Raw genomic sequence first — 18,901 nt, 5'->3', positions numbered from 1 at the left:
CTGTACTACCTTGCCTAGCCAGCTCTCACCCTCCCAAGCTTTAAATTTTGGCTAACTTAAAGGGGGAGTTGACCCAAAAATGAAAATCCACTCACCACGATGCTGATGGAGGGCTGGGTAAAGTTTGAGTCCACAAAACAGGTCAGGACTTTAAGTGGTAAACAGCGTTACAGCCAAATCAAATACAACTGAAGTAAACGGTGATCACTTCTTCAAACAGAAAATAACAGAAATAAAACAAATGGTTTCATCCAAGTGTCCATAAGCACAACATTCAAATTCGACTCTAAACGGCGTCAGTTACACCATGTTTTCAGCCTGAATGTCCCCAAACCGATGTAGCGATGCCAATGCGCAGCCTGCGCGTGCCCTTGGGCAAGAGCTTGTGTGCAGCGTGTGTGTGCAAATGTGAACATGACTCCAGGAGGATATGAAAGCAGTGCATTTCCTGTCAATTAACCCCTTTACATTTGAAAGACTTCTTTATAGACATTGGTGTGAATCATCGAAGTTTAGAGCAACTTTCTCTTGGAAAAAAATGCAGGAGAATAAAAGGCCACCATGGATGGAAAGTTGTAAGTAAAGAGAAAAAGGATGGACTATCTCCTTAAGGGAAGATTTACTCATGTTTAGACATTTAAGGCAGAATCTCCATCTTGATTGTATGCTTTGGTTTGTGTGACATGGCAATGTTGAAGAGAGTCGTTAAATCTCTGGAGTCAAGAGGCGAGGCCAAAGGGAATAACTTGCGGAAGACAAGATCAAACATGGAGGGAACTCCAACAGGCAAAACAACAGCTCAGGGGCCCAATGGGGGAAGCATATAGTGGTGAATGGGTTGCTGTATCCCATCATTCCTAAAGTCTTGGCTCAAGGTGCTAAGCCTGGGCAGCTACGTGTGACAACCTAAATAGCTGATGAAGTGTGGCCTGCTGCATCCCCAGTCTCCACCACCAGGCCCGACACCTTCCCTCATTTAGGGGCATTGTCTCCCAATGAGTATCATTTGTCACCACTGCCTCGCTCCATGCAGACGCTCATGCTGTTTTCTGTGGCCCTCGCCCATTTCCACAGTTGGTAAACAGCTAAATCCCTCTCCCAATCAATGCAGCCTATTTAACTTGAGCTATTGACTTGCCTGCCCCTCTGCAGACTTGAGAGGTTGAAAAAATACAAACAAATTAGACAAGTGAGAAAGAACCCCAGAAATGGTGACAAAGACTATGAAAAGTCACATTTCCAATAATGAGCTTTTGTTGGCAGGAGGGAAAACGGTGACAGGGTGGAGGAAAAGGATGCAAGGGAGGAGAGGGGAGAAAAAGCAAGGGAAAACAGAGAGGGAATCAATCGATATGAACAGATAATCACCAGGCCTCTGTTCCAATGTGTAAAGAGTGTGACATTGCAGAGGTGGGTACGGCAGGGAAGAGATCAATGGGCTGCTTTTTGTTGATCCGTAATCCCTAACTATCTACAAGTAATTAACCTTCAGAGGAGAATGCAGTGAATAAATAAATGGAGAAATACGAGGAGGAATTGCAATGAGCTCAAGTAAAACAGAAACTACCTTTCGTTGAGGAGAAAACTGCAAAGGAAACCGAATTAAGTCTCCACTGCTGCCTCTGCAATTTGGGATGTTGGGTTTGTTTTTTTATTTGTCAGGGACGTTTACTGTGAATGACTATGTCTCCCTGTGGTTTTTAACATAGAAATAAACACAGAGTAACTGCAGTTAGAGCAGGAGATCCCACCTCCAGTGTTGGAAATGTAGTTTTGTTCTGGTTTTATATTTTGTCCTGCTCAGTGCATCCTCTCCCTCAGTAGACAGGATCTTATTAGGAGTTAGAGTGCCCTCTGTGGGCACTGTGAGAAAAACAAGGGGAGAGGTGCACTTTGTTTTTCCAATAAAAGAAAAACTTACCTGATGCCAAAAATAAACGATTTTATAACATCATTTCCCCCCTTTCTATTTATAACCACAGTGGGTGTAACAAGATCAGCCAATGTCAGAGGAACACAGCACAGGGACGGTGGTATCTCTGCAGGATTTATTGGCAAACAACTGCCTGTACAGTACTTCAAGATGATCTCAAATCAAATTTTACTTCCATCCTCTCAGGAGTTTACATTTAAAGAATGCTTAACTTAGTAAAAAGGCAGACCATCTCATCAATTCAAAATGATACGATGGACTGGAGGGTTTTCAACTTGAGTGAAGTAAGAAATGTTTAAACACTCTGGCCACTGTATAGAGCTTATTGTGATGATGTTGTTAAAAATGTGGAAAAGATCATCAGATAAAACCAGAGGTGTTAATGTACTTTAAGTCATATACTTAAAACGTGTCACTGGAAAATTGTACAATTCAACAGCAGCTGAAAAACATTAAAGAAAAAAAAAACATTCTGTGTTGCTCTGCATCGTGGATTTCTGTTAGAGTTGAGTGCTTCTCCTCGGCTGCTGAACACAGGTCTTCACCAAAATGGACACCTAAAGATAAACAAGTACTCATCAAAGTCTGCTAAGAGTTTATAGTTCATTCAGTTAATTACATGACTTCAGACAGATTAAACATCCAGCCTTTGTCACTGCTCTAATTAAATTGTGAAGCAGTGAATGTCAAGGTGTACTGACCATCCGATGTAGCACTGGCACAGGTTTTCATGTGATGTGGCTTGCTTGATGAGGAGCTCCACTTGTGTTGGCACATCCAGCGTCTCATCGTGAGAGAAGTCTCGACCTGTAGAGGAACAAACTCTCGTCACAACGCTCCGCCTTTGACAGAAAATTCAGCCTGGTAAAAGTAGATTTCCTTCAGGTCTCAAAGACTCGAACTAGCATGCACCGCGTATTTTTAGGATTTTAACTCCACAGAAAAAAGCGTTGGATAAGCAGACAGTGTGGAAATATGCAGGACTGTAGTGGTAAAAATAAAAAGGTGGGTAAACTATAATTTTTGAGAAGCTCTCTCATGCTGTTATTAAATGGTAGATGAGTCACCCATATAAGATAATATATTGACTAGGAGACTAGAACAACTCAAATTGAATCATACAGTTCAATAAATTAGCATTTTAATATTATTGTTGTTTATTTGTGCTGGTGTGGGCTAAACAATGATGGAATAAAACTAAGTACATTTACCTAATTACTGTGTACAAATTTGCATGTTACAATTTCATGTTAATTCACACATCTACTTCATTAGATCATAGAGTAATATACATAATTATACTTTTTACTCCACTGTTATTTTCTATCTAAGATTTTTGTATACAAAATATATAAAGACAACAATAACATCCTACTTTTGCATTAATGCATGAGTAATAACACAGAACGCAGAGTCAGTGCATTCATTGTGAAAATGGCCAATGTCCATCCAGCATCACTTTTATATACTGCTCAGGAAACACTGGGACTGAGTTTGACTCAAAGTTTTCAAAGCCCTGATGCCTGCAGACGTGAAAGAGTGATCATTAGCAGCACTGAGTTTATAAACCAATGAATTAATCTAATCAGAATTTCAGCCCTTTTTATATGGTTTACAAGTGGGAGAAGGTCTGTAACTCTACATAAGTCAATATTAGTCTGGAGTCAGTTTTTTACTTGTTGCTGCAGAACTCACCTGTAAGTTTGTCTCTCACTCTGTTGATGATCTGAATAGCCTTCTTGTTGAGTGCTTCAGGCTGTACCAGGCCGTCTCCAACTGAACAAAAAAGAAAACACAACCACGCTTGCATCAACAACATAAAAAAAATTATTAAATATAAATATAAATAGAGCTCCTTCTCTCCACCAAGACTCTTTGCAGCTGAGGGAAATCAAAGTGGGCCATAGTGCTGCATTAAATGAACACAGCCACGTGGTAAAGCACCCGGAGAAAACCTCAAAAGAGTTGTACAACTACAAATAATCCAAGGAAAGAAGAAGAAGTGGTGACTCACTGAAGGAGTGAATGGATTCAGGCACTGTGGTCCCTGGTTTCTTGTGTGTGGTCTCTCCCAGGTCTATACCCTCCAGAGCCTCTGCAGAGGACAGCGCAGAGTCACAGGTTTAAGCGCTGTCTCACATCATTAAGACAGAAACAGGAAGCAGATAAAGCTAAAGTTTCCAAACTCACCCACTGACTGTCCTGCAGTGTACGAGTCGGTCCTGGTTCGGGAACGCTTGTTGCCTTTGATGTTTGCTGTGGGACAAACAGGGAAAAGTGTGTGAGTTCTTTTTTTAAATCCTTGAGAGACAATGCAGAAGTTAGGTCCGTGAAGGTGAACAAATTTCCCGTGCAGTAATTTAGTGTGGCTCAGCAGTGCTTATGTGCTTTTTTGCAATTATCTAATTTATCTTCGGTTTTATTATAAAGATATTATTAAGAAAATGTTTGCTTCTTAAATGAGTAAAATGATCCAGTTTTGACACAAATTTAATGCTTGTGTGTATATAGGCGCTATACATATATTGTGTGCACGATCTTTCTATGCTAATATGCTGCAAAGCCACATAACAAGCTGTTTTCAGACTATTATCTTTAGTGATGATAAAGTCTCTGAGGAGAGCTTTCATGCTGCAATAGATGCACAACATAGACGTCTCCAGTCGTGTTTGTAAATCCAAGTATAGGCAGCTGCAGGTAGGAAGAAAGTTGAACTTCCAAATATGGTCAGCGTTTGGGATAAGATTATAGTTAGGTGTGGTTTGGACTTTTCTTCGATGCTAACTGTAAATGATAATGGGCCTGGTTTTGAATGGAAAGTAGTTCGTCAGGCTGGATGCTAGATATTGCTTTATGATACTCTGGCTCAGGAGATTACCATTCAACACACACCAGTGAGGGGCCTATAATCATCAGTGATGTTACAGCCCCTCCAGTCAAGGTCAATAGTGTGGTATTATCATATAGCAGTTACGGTGCCAGCCCTACCAGTATTCTGTAAAATGGTAATATAACAGATTTATGTATAATCTAAAATATTCTGAATGTGTTTTAATGATCACAAGAAACTCTTACAAACTACTGAATTATTATCTGGTTAAATGAAAACAGTAAATAATGAGCCTCCTTTATGATAAAACGTATTCTTCTGTTTCAGTTTCTTCCTCCAGGCAACTTTGAAAGTATTTGCTGAGAGGGAGCTTCATTCACCCTGTTTACTTGAATGTAACCGACGACCTTCAGACATCGACACCACTCTTTGAAACATTTTCTCCACAACATGAGCCAAATAGTTTCTCAGTTGTGAAACATTTTTTAAAAAGGCAGTTTTTACATTAAGTAGAGGAATTTGTGCAAACATTCACTCATTGGGCTGATCTCATTTACATCCACTTCCTTATTACTGTCATTTATGCTGTTGTGCTTGTTTGCGTCTGAAGCACGTAATGTGTCTGCCACTGTCCTCCCTTCACTTACTGTCCATGAGCCTCCAGTTCAGCAGCGGGTCGTAGACGAAGGCCTCCAGCACGGCCATGACGCTGTCCCGGTGCTCCCTCAGCACCTCCATCACTGTGTGGCATGTGATGCGGTAATTACCGTCCAAGCCTGTCACCTGGCAGAGAGTCAGACACACACTTTACGAAGATTTCACAGCAACACAAACTATGAATTTAGATCTAGTGTTTGTGTAATCCAGTTTGATAGGTAAGAGAAGAAGTGCTTTGAGGTTTAGTAGAAGAGCTACTGAATAAAATTTAAAACTTTGATGCTTTCATATTTAATTCTTTTTCATCTTTGCTCATTCAATAAATGCCACAGTGAGTCATAGGTTCTGATGAATCGTGCGCACATGGAAAAGATGATCATTTTGACTAAAATAAAAAAGCTTTGATCGAATTTAAGTTCAGTTTTGTAGTTCATTGGAATCTTTATTAAACAGATTTGTGACAGAACAGTCTCTACACACAATGATAGACACAGTTCTTAGTGTTTCGAGTTGCTTACCTCCATGGCATTGGTCAACATCCTTGTCAGTCTGAATGGAATCTTCTCAGGGAACTTCTCTCTGGTCATGGCCACCTGTTAAAGGTCGTAATGAAACTTAGTCTCATAAATAAAAGAGAATGATATGTTGGCAACAATAGCTACATGTGTATGGAGAGAGATACTCTGTTATTAACCCTGTTAATAGTCTGAGTGAGACTAATAAGTAATACTGCCATTAAACCACATTCTCCGATTACCTTAACCTGAAAAAGGTCACACGTGGAATATGCACTAACTGAAGTCATGTGTGGTATTCTGACCTTAACAGGATTATGTAAACATGCATATGTCCCAATTGCATTATAACATCCTATTGAAGTTTTAACATCATATTGCTGCATCAACATGTATAACACTTATTAATTGCATAACCAGATAATGCTCTGTGACATGTAAACAGGAATATGAATTGACTATTCTATTAGTAACTTAACTTAGTGTAACCTAGTGTAAATGTTCACAATAACATAAATCACTGGAATATCTGTATCTATGTAAACTTGCTCAATGTTTTGTAAGAAAATCTCTCCTCACCTCAAAACAGTCTCCAAAGTCAATGTGGAGAATCTTCCCACTTAATCGATCCAACATCAAGTTGGATGGATGCCTGACAAATGGGAAAATTGTATTGTAATTAATGTGTTATTATGTTAACAGTCATTATTCCAATAATCATTTGGAAATAATACAAGACTTCACCTGTCACCCAGTCCGAGGATGTATCCCACCATTGACATCACAGCCAGGGAGCGAGTGTAATTGGTCCTCCTGTCGAACCACACCTGGGAGGAGAAGTAACATCTGGATTGTGAGATTTCTTCTTGTTCACAGTGTTGAGATCAGCAGAGAATTCTCAGGCAGGCTTTCCAGACACTTAACATGCAGAACATCATGTACACGAGGTGTTATTGTTCCTAACAATGGATTTATTCAAGGGCTGTTTGTAAAGTCCGGCTGCGTCAGTGGTTGGAAAGTAGGACGCAGAGAGAAAACTCACTAACTTGGACTAAGTTAAAAAGTTTTCCTCTCTCTATTTTTCCTCTTATCTAATGAAAGACCGCCAGAACATCAATACGCCAGCCTCTTCTAAAATGTTTATTTATAGAAATGTATGTTTTCTTTTCTATGACTAAGCACTCATCGGGGACATTTTCTCTCACAACCACCTAACAATGAGGATGGATGCTGAAAAGATGAAGGACACTCAATCTGTTAACAGAAAAGCAGAGCATCCCACCTCTGAGCTTGGGCTCTTGAGCCACAGGAGCTTGGCAAGGTCATCTCCTGCCGTGTTGTTGACGGCATGCTCAAACACCTCGACCTTCTCCATCAGTGTCAGGTGGTCATAGTCTGGGGCCATCTGAAAAACAATGGAAAATTCAAGTCAAATGATGCAATTGAGATATCAAATACAAAAGGAATCCAAACCCCCCAATTGTGATGATGCACAACATTAAGAGTTTTTGGAAAAACCCTGATACATTACTGAAAAAAAAACTACACATAAAGACAACTATAGGTCTTTCTTTGCAACCTAGGTCGTCACCACCTCAACGACTGAAGAGACTTGGGTGTAAACTGTCTGTGTTTTGTAGAAAACAGTTTCCTGCAAACAGAACTGAAAAAGTCCAAAATGATATTTTACTGTTGAGTCTCAGATTCAGAGAGAAACACCGACCAGACAACAATTTCTCAGTGTCTTACCCTCCCATTGTCCTCGTTCTTTATCTAAATGTGATCTGATTATTGGCCTGACTGATTGACGGGTCAGCTAAATATCTTGCAGGAAGGCTTTAACTGAATGTAACACATCATTAATAACTCAAATATCATTAAGAAATAGAAAAGAACGTGGCTGTGACACATTTTGGAGTTTGCACAGCGAATGTCAGATTGTTAACCTACCCTGTAGCCTCTGCACAAAATGGCTACCTTATACCTGAGGCACACTCACTTTGTGTAGTGACACTTCAGTGAGGAAGATTACGTATGTACATTGTATGTACATTGTGTGTGTGTGTGTGTGTGTGTGTGTGTGTGTGTGTGTGTGTGTGTGTGTGTGTGTGTGTGTGTGTGTGTGTGCATTTCTCAGGGAGGGTATAAGACCTTAATTTATGCCAATTCAGGACCTGTGAATGTGTTTCCATTAAAAACTAATTGATATTCATCAATATAATCAGTAACAACAGATGCTTCTTCAGCTTTAATGAATCTATTTAGTATTCACTGAGGATGTTTTTATGTGAAAAATACATATTTACAACCATTTCATGAATGAGGCCAGCTGTTTGCACTATCCAAGTTAATAACATATGTACACGAAAGCTCATTTACACATACATTTGCATTTAATAAGATTAAACTGCATCATGGGAATGTGAGCGTTTTTAACATCTTAATGGTTCTAAATTATTTAACTGATGGAAGGCTGAGCTCTAACAATGTAATCAAACAATATTTACATGTTTATATTACATTATACGTTTTAGGAAAAACACTATTTAGATTTTGGTTGGTTTGTTTTTAGTTTTAAAGTATAATTTTATCCCTAAGTTTTGGCTGATGTGCCCTTCACCATGAAGGTAGCACGAACCTTATGAATCTCAGTGGTTCCTCACCCTTAGCATGATGCGATGTTCAATGTTGAGCAAAATCTTTTTCTTCTCTCTGTAGTCTCTGATGAGGGCATGCAGGGTGTCACAGTGGGGTACCCAGCCAATCAGGCCTGAGTTGGTGGAGAGGGGGATCACTGCGTAGCGCTGAATGCTGTTCGGTGACATACACAACCAAGACAAACACAAAACAGACAAACAAACAATTCATTGTCAAGACAATAATTACGTTTAAGGTTAGGTTAAGTTTAGGTTACGATTAAGGTTAGGCAAGTAGTCACTATGGTTAAAGTGAAAGTAAGTCACCATGAAATCAATGTAATTCAATGTAATATCCTCTGAAGTCATGGAGACATGACCGTCCTTTGTTTGTTTGTGTGTGTGTGTGTGCAAACGTGCGTGGCTCTACCTGAGGTTCTTGCGCAGTGACGCAGGGTCGTTGGCCAGCAGTGTGTTGACTAAACCAAAGAGCTGCATGACTCTCTCATCCTGCCTCAGGTCCTCATGGCCCTTCAACAGGAACATGAATTCGTGGCCATTGCTGCCTACAGAGGGCGCAACAAACACAACATTGACATGCTGCGATACACACGGCTAAGATAATATGGAAGAGACATCATATGTTTGGACTTGGAAGTGCTGGCTGTTTTCTCCAGGGTGCTCCCCTGCTGCTCTGCACCTGCATCTCCGTTACTCTCGCCTGAAGCAATGTCTTAAGCATCCAGTAAAGGATTTCATATGAACCACATCGTTCATAGGAAAGGTTTCCTCCCAGCAATCCCTCACTCTGTGTTTGACTTGGAATGTAAACACACAAAAAAACAAATAAGAGGAGTTGACGTCAAAATAACTGCTATGAAAAGGAACCCCACATGTGACTTGTGAAAGAATGAACTCAAAGCTTCACGAGTTCCACTTTGTGAAATACACATCTGAAGTTTTATCCATTCACTCTAATCAATTCATTTTTTTCATTGAATCACATGGAGTGGAGCAAAGTGGAAAATATGTATCCCTGCACTGGATGAACTGTGACATCAACTTGATCCTATTAAGCAAAATCAAGTTTTCATCATGACACAGAGGAAAATGTACTGAAGTTATCGGAGGTACAGATGAGCTCACTTGTCTGTTTGTTCCACTTTCTCATACTGTCCTCAATATTCTTAACAGACCACATTACAATTATTTCACCCAAACTGTAACTGTCATAAAGAACCTTTTTTAATGGAGTTGACTGATGCTTCCAGGAGAAGGAGTAAAACAAAGTCCCTGTTCAATGCCAGTCCCTGTGAGCGATGTGCCGAGAGTCGCTAGGGGGATAGAGCACGGACAGTAAATCTACGTGGCTTGGAGTCGGGTGACAGGTCTTAATCTGAAGTCTTGCTCCAGAGGTTAGTTGATGTATTGGCCATCATCTTTTACACAGTATGATGTGTAACACTTATGGGATACATCAGAACAAGGTATCACGTTGGCCATAGGAGGAGAGTGAAGTACAGTGAACGGTTTGTGATTGATATTCGGAGGATTTTGCTGCAGGACAAGGAGACTTTATAGTGCTGAGCCACTGTTGAAGCACTTTAGTGTTGTATTTCACATCATACAGCATGAAGACTACATGTCAGACCGATTTATTTCTGTATTTGAATTAATGACCACGAACAATGTTGGGAGGATGCGATGTGTGCCTGCATTAGTCCTCCTGGGAAGGAAAATGAAAAAACAATGTCTTTGGAATAAAGCTGACTGGCCACCGAGCCTTGTTTTTCTGTGGTCATTTTGTTTCTATTTTTATGAAGTTCATCACTGGTCTGACCTTGCTTCTGTTGGTAGAGAAGATTTTTTCCTCTGCTGTACTATCCACACACCTAACTTTGCCACGACTGATGAATTCCAAATAAATCGTGGCCTTTTTGTTGTTTAGGTGGAAGATTATATTAATATTGAATTTTCTCTAATGTGATGCCCCTTGCTTGGTGAAAGCATATGACTGGATCGTTCTTTAATCCATTTTCCTAATATAATGGGTTAAGAGCCAAGGCCTGCGCAATTTTCTCCTAATCTTACCCATGATGGTGAGCTTGCGGGGGCGCTGTTTGGAGGTGATGACCTGCAGGGAGGCGGCGATGGACTGGATGCGGATGATGGGCTGGTTGGGGTCGTAAGTGCCTGGTACGGCCAGTTCCAGGTCCCGGCACATAAGCAGCTTTGGAGACACGTACTGCAGCTCCAGGGAGGTCAGCTGGGTGGAGAGTTGATGAGGTGGCAGAGAAGAGACAGTTAGTTTTTAGACTCCACTGACTAACAGCTCCAGTCAACAATGCCTTCAGCAATATGCACAGAGTGAAAGACACTGGCTCATATTCAAGTGAAGGTCTGAAGAAAGTTGTTGATATGCAACCTTCAATAAACCACTGGAACATTTCACTCACTGTGTGCATCAATAAACTTATTATCTGCTTGTCTACACTCAACAATCAGTGATTTAACCTGCTTACAAATGGACTTTTGTTTCTATATAAAGGCTTTTATGCTTATATTGTTCATTCTGATGAATGGTGACTCCAGCACAGCTTCAACCTGCTGTGAATCTGTTGTCTGGATGCATCCTGAAGAGGGTTTATATCTATGCTAATACCCTGTGGGGGAAATATTTGCACTGCTCCCAGCATGTTATTATAGTGCTGTGTATTTCATGCTGCTTACTGTAATGCCGCAGCGGGGGAGCGTCCCCCCAGAAGCAGAACTCTGCCACACTGTCAAATAGTATGCCTGTCTCCATTTGCTCTGTGAAGTGATTGCTCCTGACAGAACTGTTTATAATGTCATTCCTCAACAATGTGATGATGGCTGTGAGAAATGACATCTATCAGACCAATTTCATCTTCACTCCAGAAGCAACAAAAGCTGGTGCTGGTGCAGTTTAAGCCCTCGATGTTGTGCCACTGACTCTGACTCTGCAGCACTTGTCTCAGACAAGTTCATCATAGCTCGAGGAGCTTATCCGGCAGTGTGGCAATATTAATGTGGACACTGGTTTCTAAATATCAATCAATCAAACTAATTGTACAGCTATTGTTTTACAGATAAATGCAGGTTAATAATGCTTGACAATTGACTGATGAGCCAAGAAAAAGATTAAAAAATAAAAATACTGGCAATTTAATATGATAGAATAGAAAATGGGGTAAAAAATATACCAAATTCAACCTTGAGATGCAATAAAGTACTGTCTGTAAACCAGGTTAAAGAGATATGTTTCAAGCTTGCTTTCCTCTTTGATTTCCATTATCTTTCTGTCTCATCACACAGCTATCTTTCAATACTTCTGTTGGCATCTTGTTCATTGAATTCTTCCAGACATGGATAAATGAAAGAAGTCCCTTTTTCCTCTATCAAAATCTTCCATTATACCACTTTACGTGACTAACAGACAGTATTTGGGCTTTCCCTGTCAGCAGATCACAGAACAAGTTTGGACATGAAAGAGAAGAACATATCTCATCACATCTGATGAGAGATTGGAATGGACATCGGCATGCAGGGTTGGGATGTCAGGCTGGGATGTCAGCTTGATTTTCCCCCAGAGCAATAATAGATGTGCTGGACTCTTTTCATCCACATTTCTCTGATTCACATCAGTTTTTGTTCACTGACATATTTATCTAATTATTTATTAATTTGTATAAAGAGCCAGTGAAGTGAGATTTGATCACAAGCGGTCATCCAAGATAAATATTAATACAAGGTGTGAACCCGTCATTTGTTCCTTTGATGAACATATTAAAGCAACACCAATACTTTCCTGTACTTCAGGAAATACCTATTTATATATTGTACTGTACAACTATGCTGTTTTTCATGTAAGGTAGTTTATAAGAAATTCAGAGCACCGACTCTATAGTTTCACTCACCTGTGGCAGCTGTTTGGAGATGCGTCTGAACACATGGTAGTAGAGGTCCCAGGCCTGAGTCAGGTCTTTGACATTTCCAGACCGCATGTACTTCCTGCACCAGTCCTGAGCCTCCATCAAGTCCCTGCCATAAGCCTATAGCACATAGTCAGACAACATCAGACAACGTCATTATTATCTCAATTGAGGAATATGTTTTACACATAAAATGCCCAACATTGTGTGTTTTTTTAGCTCTGAGTCCATCTCTCTCACATACACAGTGACAATGGTTCCATCAGTCATAGTTAGACAGGCTATCAGGAGCCAATTCCACTGCATCAGTGGCCCAGTGAACTGGAAAAAAAATCCACTTCTCTGTATAAAACAAGTAATATCTGCTCTAGCTCAACTGCATTTGGAAATGCAGTTGAGCTAGAGCAGATATGCGACTCAGCATGCAGGCAGAAGAAAGACACCAGCCCTCTACATGTACTGGTCATAGGAGTGTGCTGAGAATGAACTCACTAGCGAGACTAATGTCAAAGTAAAAACAAATCCTTAAGAACGTAAAGACGTACCTGGTTAAAAGAGGTTTCTTTGAGGGTTTGTGGTCCTCTCTCCATCATGGCATGTAGAGGCTCCAGCACAGCAAACATTCCCTTGACATTGCGCTCACCAAAGTAAAGACGTGAAGCTTCTTCAAGGCCTTCGTGCCACATTTCGTGCCATAAGATGGCCACTCGGATGAGTTCCTCACTCACCTGGACAAAAAATATGAAAAGGTCAGACTGCTCTTTGCTTTTTTCTACAAATAACTCTGGTCTTCATGGATGACATCAGCATTTTAGATTAATTCAAATTGATCTCATCGCTATAGCAAATCACATGAGTGAAACCAAAAGCACAAATACTTGCTCTGAGACACTGGCAGGATTTCATTGTTTTCATTGAGATTTTTACATTTACATGTACAGCAGAGGCAGAAAGACATTCAGATTTTCTGATTCGAATTGATGTCTTTTTTATGAGATCAAAACATAAATGTGATAAAAAAGAGGCGGGGGAACTCAGTCTCTAAAGTTGACTATTCAAGTCAGGGAGGAGAAAAAAGCTGTTGTCTGATTGATCCACAGTTACTGTACATGGAGCAGAGACAAACTTCTAGTAGAGCATAACTCAAGTCTCTAGGGCTGGGTATCGCTACTAATTTCCTAAATTGATTTGATTCCAGATTCGAATCAATATTGATTCACTTAGGGATTTTTCAGTGTACAACAACAATTTTGCTTGGATATGAAATACATTTTCAGAGAACTAAAGCTGTAAACTTTGCAAGGAAAACGCTAACTTGCAGGTGCATTATTAAGATATTAAGGTAGGCCTGTCATGACACCAAATTTTGTTGAAATTATTGTGATAAATTATATTATTGTCATAATTTTCAAACCATTTCATACTACAGCTGTTATGATAATATAATAATCACCCTTTCAAAGAGCAATGAACTTTGAATTCTTAAGAATTTGAATTGGAATTAATCATGAATCCGAATCATTACATTCATTTTAACCCTGATGTCCTGGCATCTCGTGCTGCACATGGCAGGTGAACTGTGTGATCGGGTCCTAGTAACTTGTGAGTGTTGGCATTTATTGGTGAAGTGAGTGCAGGTCAGCGGAGCGTGGAGGGAACAAATCTGCTTCATGCTTCAAAAAGGATGAAGATTATTTTATCCAGTGATGAAAAGTATAAATGAATTAGTGTCTCTACCATCATGGCCTGCTGAACCAAAGTGTTGCAGTGTTCACACATATTCTTCAGGATTTTGTTCGCAGCGTTGTGGCGTGCTGTGGTGGTGGACTTGGAGGCCACAGTCAGTGGGTAGATCAAAGCCTGGACGAGAAAACAGAAGAATCCAGCAATTCAGCACTATTCACTGATGGTACTTGGTTATGTAGTTATTAACACAAATGTGGTTAATAACTACATAACCAATGTTCTGTTTTATATTACCTTATAAAATATTAGCAGCAGTGTGAGCTGACTTACCTGAGGATGATAGCGTCCGATGTCTGTGAGCAGCTGGTGGATGAGGCGCCCCACCAGGGCTCGAGGGGTATCGATTCGAGCAATGAGCTGAGGGATCACCTGGAAAAGCAAAGAAAATGGATAAAACTCTGTAACCTGGGGTTATATATGAAATAGAGCACAGACACAGTGAGAGGGAACTGACAATATGTTGTATTTTAAAGTATTTTTGAAATTCACACCAGCATTACTCATTTATCCTATACAAGCATTCTCACTTCCACAGGTATTCACTTATCATACTTCTTTATCTGTAGCTAAATCCCATGTGTGTTTGAAAGTGTGTGCATGCATTACCTGCAGCCAGGTGTCGATTTGAATGGTCTTGATGCCCTCCACCAGGCCTTCGTTCACTTCAGGCCAATGACCATAGTCAAACCAAAGAGTCAGAACCCTGAAGAGCAGAACACAGAACAAGAATTCAAATAGAAACTTTATTTTCCAGTTCATAAAGGATAATGGAATAGTGCAATCACAACCAACCACTAGAGGTCCTCCTATCCTAACATGCCACATGGTGTCCTTGATGAAGGTTGCTGTTTGTTTGCTGTGCATCAAGCTTGTGTTAGTCATTTAACTCACCTGAGTGTGTCCTGCAGGTTATTGCCTCTGGACAGGGATATGGAGCGGAAGAAACCTTGAACAGCAGGAACTGTGTACAAGAGCAACGTCTTTGAGAGATCCTGTGGAGAGACAACAGATGTCTTTTCATGCATGACAAAATCAAACATTCTGGACAATGTACTGTAGGTGTCGACTGTAGTTGATTATGTCAAGGTTCACTGTAATTTACAGTTCAAATATTCATAATTTTACTATTAATGGGGAGAGCAAAGACTGAGCAGAACTGGAATGAAGAATTTAAAAAATTGATTAGATAGTTTTAGTTTAGTTGCTCGACAAAGATACGTTTGTTTTATTTGTACAAAGTGCAGAAACTTTGTGAAATCTTTAGTCCAATGCTATCTGGTGAAGAATTTACATATCTAAGTGTCTGACAACTGCTGTGTAGAATGATACATTTCCTGAAAAAGGACAAATAAATCTATCTATCGGGATCTGTAGTTTTTCAGTAGCAATTGCACGTGAGCTAAAAATGTAAACTGGATGAGGTATGTTGCTTGAGCGGCTTAAACACTGCATGGGTAATGCAGACAGTGCAGTTTTGTGTATTGTGTGTACCCAAACTAGGTTTGACTGGGAGTGCTGGTAGAAGAGAACACTGTGAACAGGATTTCATCCGATTCTCACCTCATTGACCTTTTTCTGGCCCGGTGAAGGGACAGGACTGTGGTCTGTGCTGTCCACTTCGCTGTCACTGTTGCTGGCTTCACTGTTAGCACTGGCACCGCTGGCGTGTCGCAACTTCTTCTTTTCGTCGCGTCCTTGGTTTTGGTGCTTGTAGTGTAGGACTGCCTCAAAATTCATCACGGCCCATGCGTGCCAGGCCTGCAGACAGATGGTACAAACTGGGTGAAGCTGGATTTCCAAGTGGAAACTGGAAATAACTTCCATGTTTTTCCAGTTTACTAAAGGGACAGACATGTCCCATGGGGCTGTAATTTTTCGCATCCAAACATATGACTTTAATGTTTGTTGCGTTATGCAACCAGCTATTACAGGCGAAAGGGTACAAGGAGTTTCTGCGGATGGATGGGAAGAGAGGTAATGTGGGTGTAGTGATATCTTTGTGGCCCGCAGGTCAGGTATGTGTAAGAAAAAGCAGCGATACTCTCAGATATTCCATCACCTCATTTATTTGATGCATCAGCGGAGGAACCAGCAATTTAACAGTTTGAGCAAAAATAAATAACTGTTCGTAGAAAAAAAACTAAACAAAAAGCTCTTTTATGATGTGTTAGTTTGAATGGTAATAAAACGGGCTCTTAAGTTTTCCCAATGACACATCAGTGTCAGGGCAGCTTCCTGCTGACACAGCTGGGATTTTACTGTGGCCAGAGATAAGTCAAAAGTGAAAGGTTAGAGATGAAGGGGAGGTACTGACCTTGTACCAGTTGCGGTCATGCTCAGTGGAATGGCTGTAATACTGCAAAACCTTGGGGATGGTGCTCTCATTGATCCCCTGCAGACTGAGCTGCCACTCTCCCAGCTTCAGGAAACATCTACATGGAAGAAAGGGATAAACAGAAGGACAAACATTTAATCTAAGGCTACTTCTCAAATACACAGTTTGGTATGGTATGGCTAGTTTGGTATTTTCAGTACAGATTGTTGCAGAGGTGAAGAGACCAGCACAACTGCTGTGGCTGTTCATCGCGTGACATGAGAGGACAACATGATGGCTGGTTTTTAGTGTGATGATGGCTTAGAAATGAGCTATTAGCTTCTAGGGCTACGCAGCTTCCAGTAAACTGAACCCTTGTGCTGCTTTAACTCTTACACTGGAAACACTAAAAGGTACAGGGCCCCCGAAGTGTCACAGTGAGAAATATTTTGAGGATTACTTTTGTGTTCTCTCGCAATAAATTCCTGTGGAACCAACATTGTCAATTCATTATTGGTGCACAAATGTGCAGTGATCTGTATCCATGTAGTTATCCTTAGTGCAGTACTTTAATACTCCGTGCCCAGTTAAAAGTTAAATTCAATATGCAGGGTTGCATTGGTAGATGATGAGCAGAAGTGGGCTACATAAAACAGTGTGGACACCCGACCCAAGCCCACCAGCATGCCATGCTGGGTTTGGACAAAAATCTTAAAAGGATATTTGGATTCAGGTCGAGTCTGTCACTTTAGCTGGGCTGATTTTTTCACTTCACATGTCTGAAATAAGCAGTGACCATGTATGTCGGGGACAAGGTAACACAAACCCAGTGCAGCTTATATCAACTGCATTAGATTTGAAAATGCCTGTTCGGATCGGGCTCCATTGGTTTTCTATTGAGCTCAGATGGGTTCAGACAGAAAAATAGGGTCAGAGCTGCTCTCTACTGCGTATGGCTCAGAAGGAGTAGGAAGAAAAAATTATTTGCAAGGGAACACAAAAGTAAGCCCGAAAAAAACCCCATAAAAAACATATGTTTGGGAACAAGCTGTTTCTTTGGACAGGAGACGCAAGGCTTACTGATCTTCAGTAAAGAAACTGTGAATTTACTGTGGATTCTTGGGAAAGAGTGGAGGCTTCCATGTGATTGTGTGACTGTGTGTCTCTGACGGAGCAGTCCAGGTGTGCTCCATACCACGCAGCTTCAGGAAAGTGTGTCAGCAAGCTCTGTACTTGTTACTAACGCAATGAAAACATTAGCAACAAGGAAGCAAATGCATTGCTGAGACAAACCACAAAGAGAAATCATTATGAGTTTCTAATCACTCTTCATCGTCGTCATTACTCATAACGGGTTTGTAGTGACATTAAGTATAACAGAGGCAGTTATTAAAAGGAGTGAGATAATTATACTGGACTTTAAAATTATCCACACATTTATCAGCACTACTTAAGAGAGCAGTGCATTGGTCTGCTGAAAGATTCTGGATCACATCTGGAGATTTTCAATGATCTAAGCCCTTTTTAATTCTATTTAACCCAACAATGGCATCCCTTACGGGATTTGACTCCAACCATCACAGAAACACAGATGCTGACAGGCAAAGAATGTGACTAGTTTTCTGGGACCAAAACATCATTCGAACAAAACCAACCAGATAAACTATCAAGCAGTGTGTTGTCAACCAATCCATCAGGAGTTTGAATACTGTTTCAATAAATAATCTTTTCGAATTATGTAATTTTCCATGGGAAAGCACTTTGGGTTCAAAGCATCGAAGCCAAAATGTTTGTGTAAGTGGTTGACAGGCTGAAGTTTGAGGGAAGAAGCAGGAGGAGGACTGGGCGTTTGGGAACAAGCTGTCTCTTTGGACAGGAGACACAAGGCTTACTGATCTTCAGTAAAGAAACAGTGAATTTACCCTGGATTCTTTGGAGAGAGTGGAGGCATCCATGTGATTGTGTGAATATGTGTGTCTGACGGAGCAGTCCAGGTGTGCTCCATACCACGCAGCTAACCTGTATTCAGGAAAGTGTGTCAGCACGTCTGGAGAGAAGACGTCCTGACTGACAGCATACAGGTGTTTTCCCTAACATGCATTCCTCACACAGCCAGAGTCACTGTCTGGAAGATGCACAGATGGGGGAAAAAAAAAAAATCCTGTTGTCATGTGTGTGTGTGTGTGTTGTCATGTATGATTTATGAAATGGGAGGTCGCACATGACTGCACAAGCCCAGATCTGACTACTGTATGATTTAGTGTACATATGATTATACCTGTCTGCTTCTGTGTTGCACATTTTGCTTGTTTTGAGT

The 18,901-nt window shown here is 40.6% G+C and overlaps 1 protein-coding gene across 2 annotated transcripts in view; it reads right to left on the bottom strand.

The window, feature by feature from the left end:
* Positions 1-2,034: 2,034 nt before the first annotated feature.
* mtor (mechanistic target of rapamycin kinase) overlaps positions 2,035-18,901 on the bottom strand; it is an 86,441-nt gene continuing 69,574 nt past the window's right edge. For both annotated transcript variants that reach the window (XM_069526774.1, XM_069526773.1), the window contains exons 38-58: positions 16,585-16,702; positions 15,831-16,028; positions 15,162-15,262; positions 14,877-14,973; positions 14,541-14,639; positions 14,262-14,384; positions 13,070-13,252; positions 12,510-12,644; positions 10,663-10,837; positions 9,002-9,137; positions 8,599-8,746; positions 7,218-7,340; positions 6,680-6,762; positions 6,515-6,587; positions 5,939-6,013; positions 5,411-5,546; positions 4,124-4,189; positions 3,948-4,028; positions 3,629-3,709; positions 2,635-2,740; positions 2,035-2,490 (exon numbers count right to left, since the gene is read on the bottom strand). In XM_069526774.1, coding sequence (XP_069382875.1) covers positions 2,475-2,490; positions 2,635-2,740; positions 3,629-3,709; positions 3,948-4,028; positions 4,124-4,189; positions 5,411-5,546; positions 5,939-6,013; positions 6,515-6,587; positions 6,680-6,762; positions 7,218-7,340; positions 8,599-8,746; positions 9,002-9,137; positions 10,663-10,837; positions 12,510-12,644; positions 13,070-13,252; positions 14,262-14,384; positions 14,541-14,639; positions 14,877-14,973; positions 15,162-15,262; positions 15,831-16,028; positions 16,585-16,702 — 2,353 coding nt within the window. In that variant the 3' untranslated portion in view covers positions 2,035-2,474. The remainder of the gene's footprint in view (positions 2,491-2,634; positions 2,741-3,628; positions 3,710-3,947; positions 4,029-4,123; positions 4,190-5,410; positions 5,547-5,938; positions 6,014-6,514; positions 6,588-6,679; positions 6,763-7,217; positions 7,341-8,598; positions 8,747-9,001; positions 9,138-10,662; positions 10,838-12,509; positions 12,645-13,069; positions 13,253-14,261; positions 14,385-14,540; positions 14,640-14,876; positions 14,974-15,161; positions 15,263-15,830; positions 16,029-16,584; positions 16,703-18,901) is intronic.

This window comes from Paralichthys olivaceus, chromosome 6, assembly GCF_024713975.1.
Source record: "Paralichthys olivaceus isolate ysfri-2021 chromosome 6, ASM2471397v2, whole genome shotgun sequence".
Taxonomy (NCBI): Eukaryota; Metazoa; Chordata; class Actinopteri; order Pleuronectiformes; family Paralichthyidae; genus Paralichthys; species Paralichthys olivaceus.
This window is presented reverse-complemented; position numbering and strand designations above follow the sequence as displayed.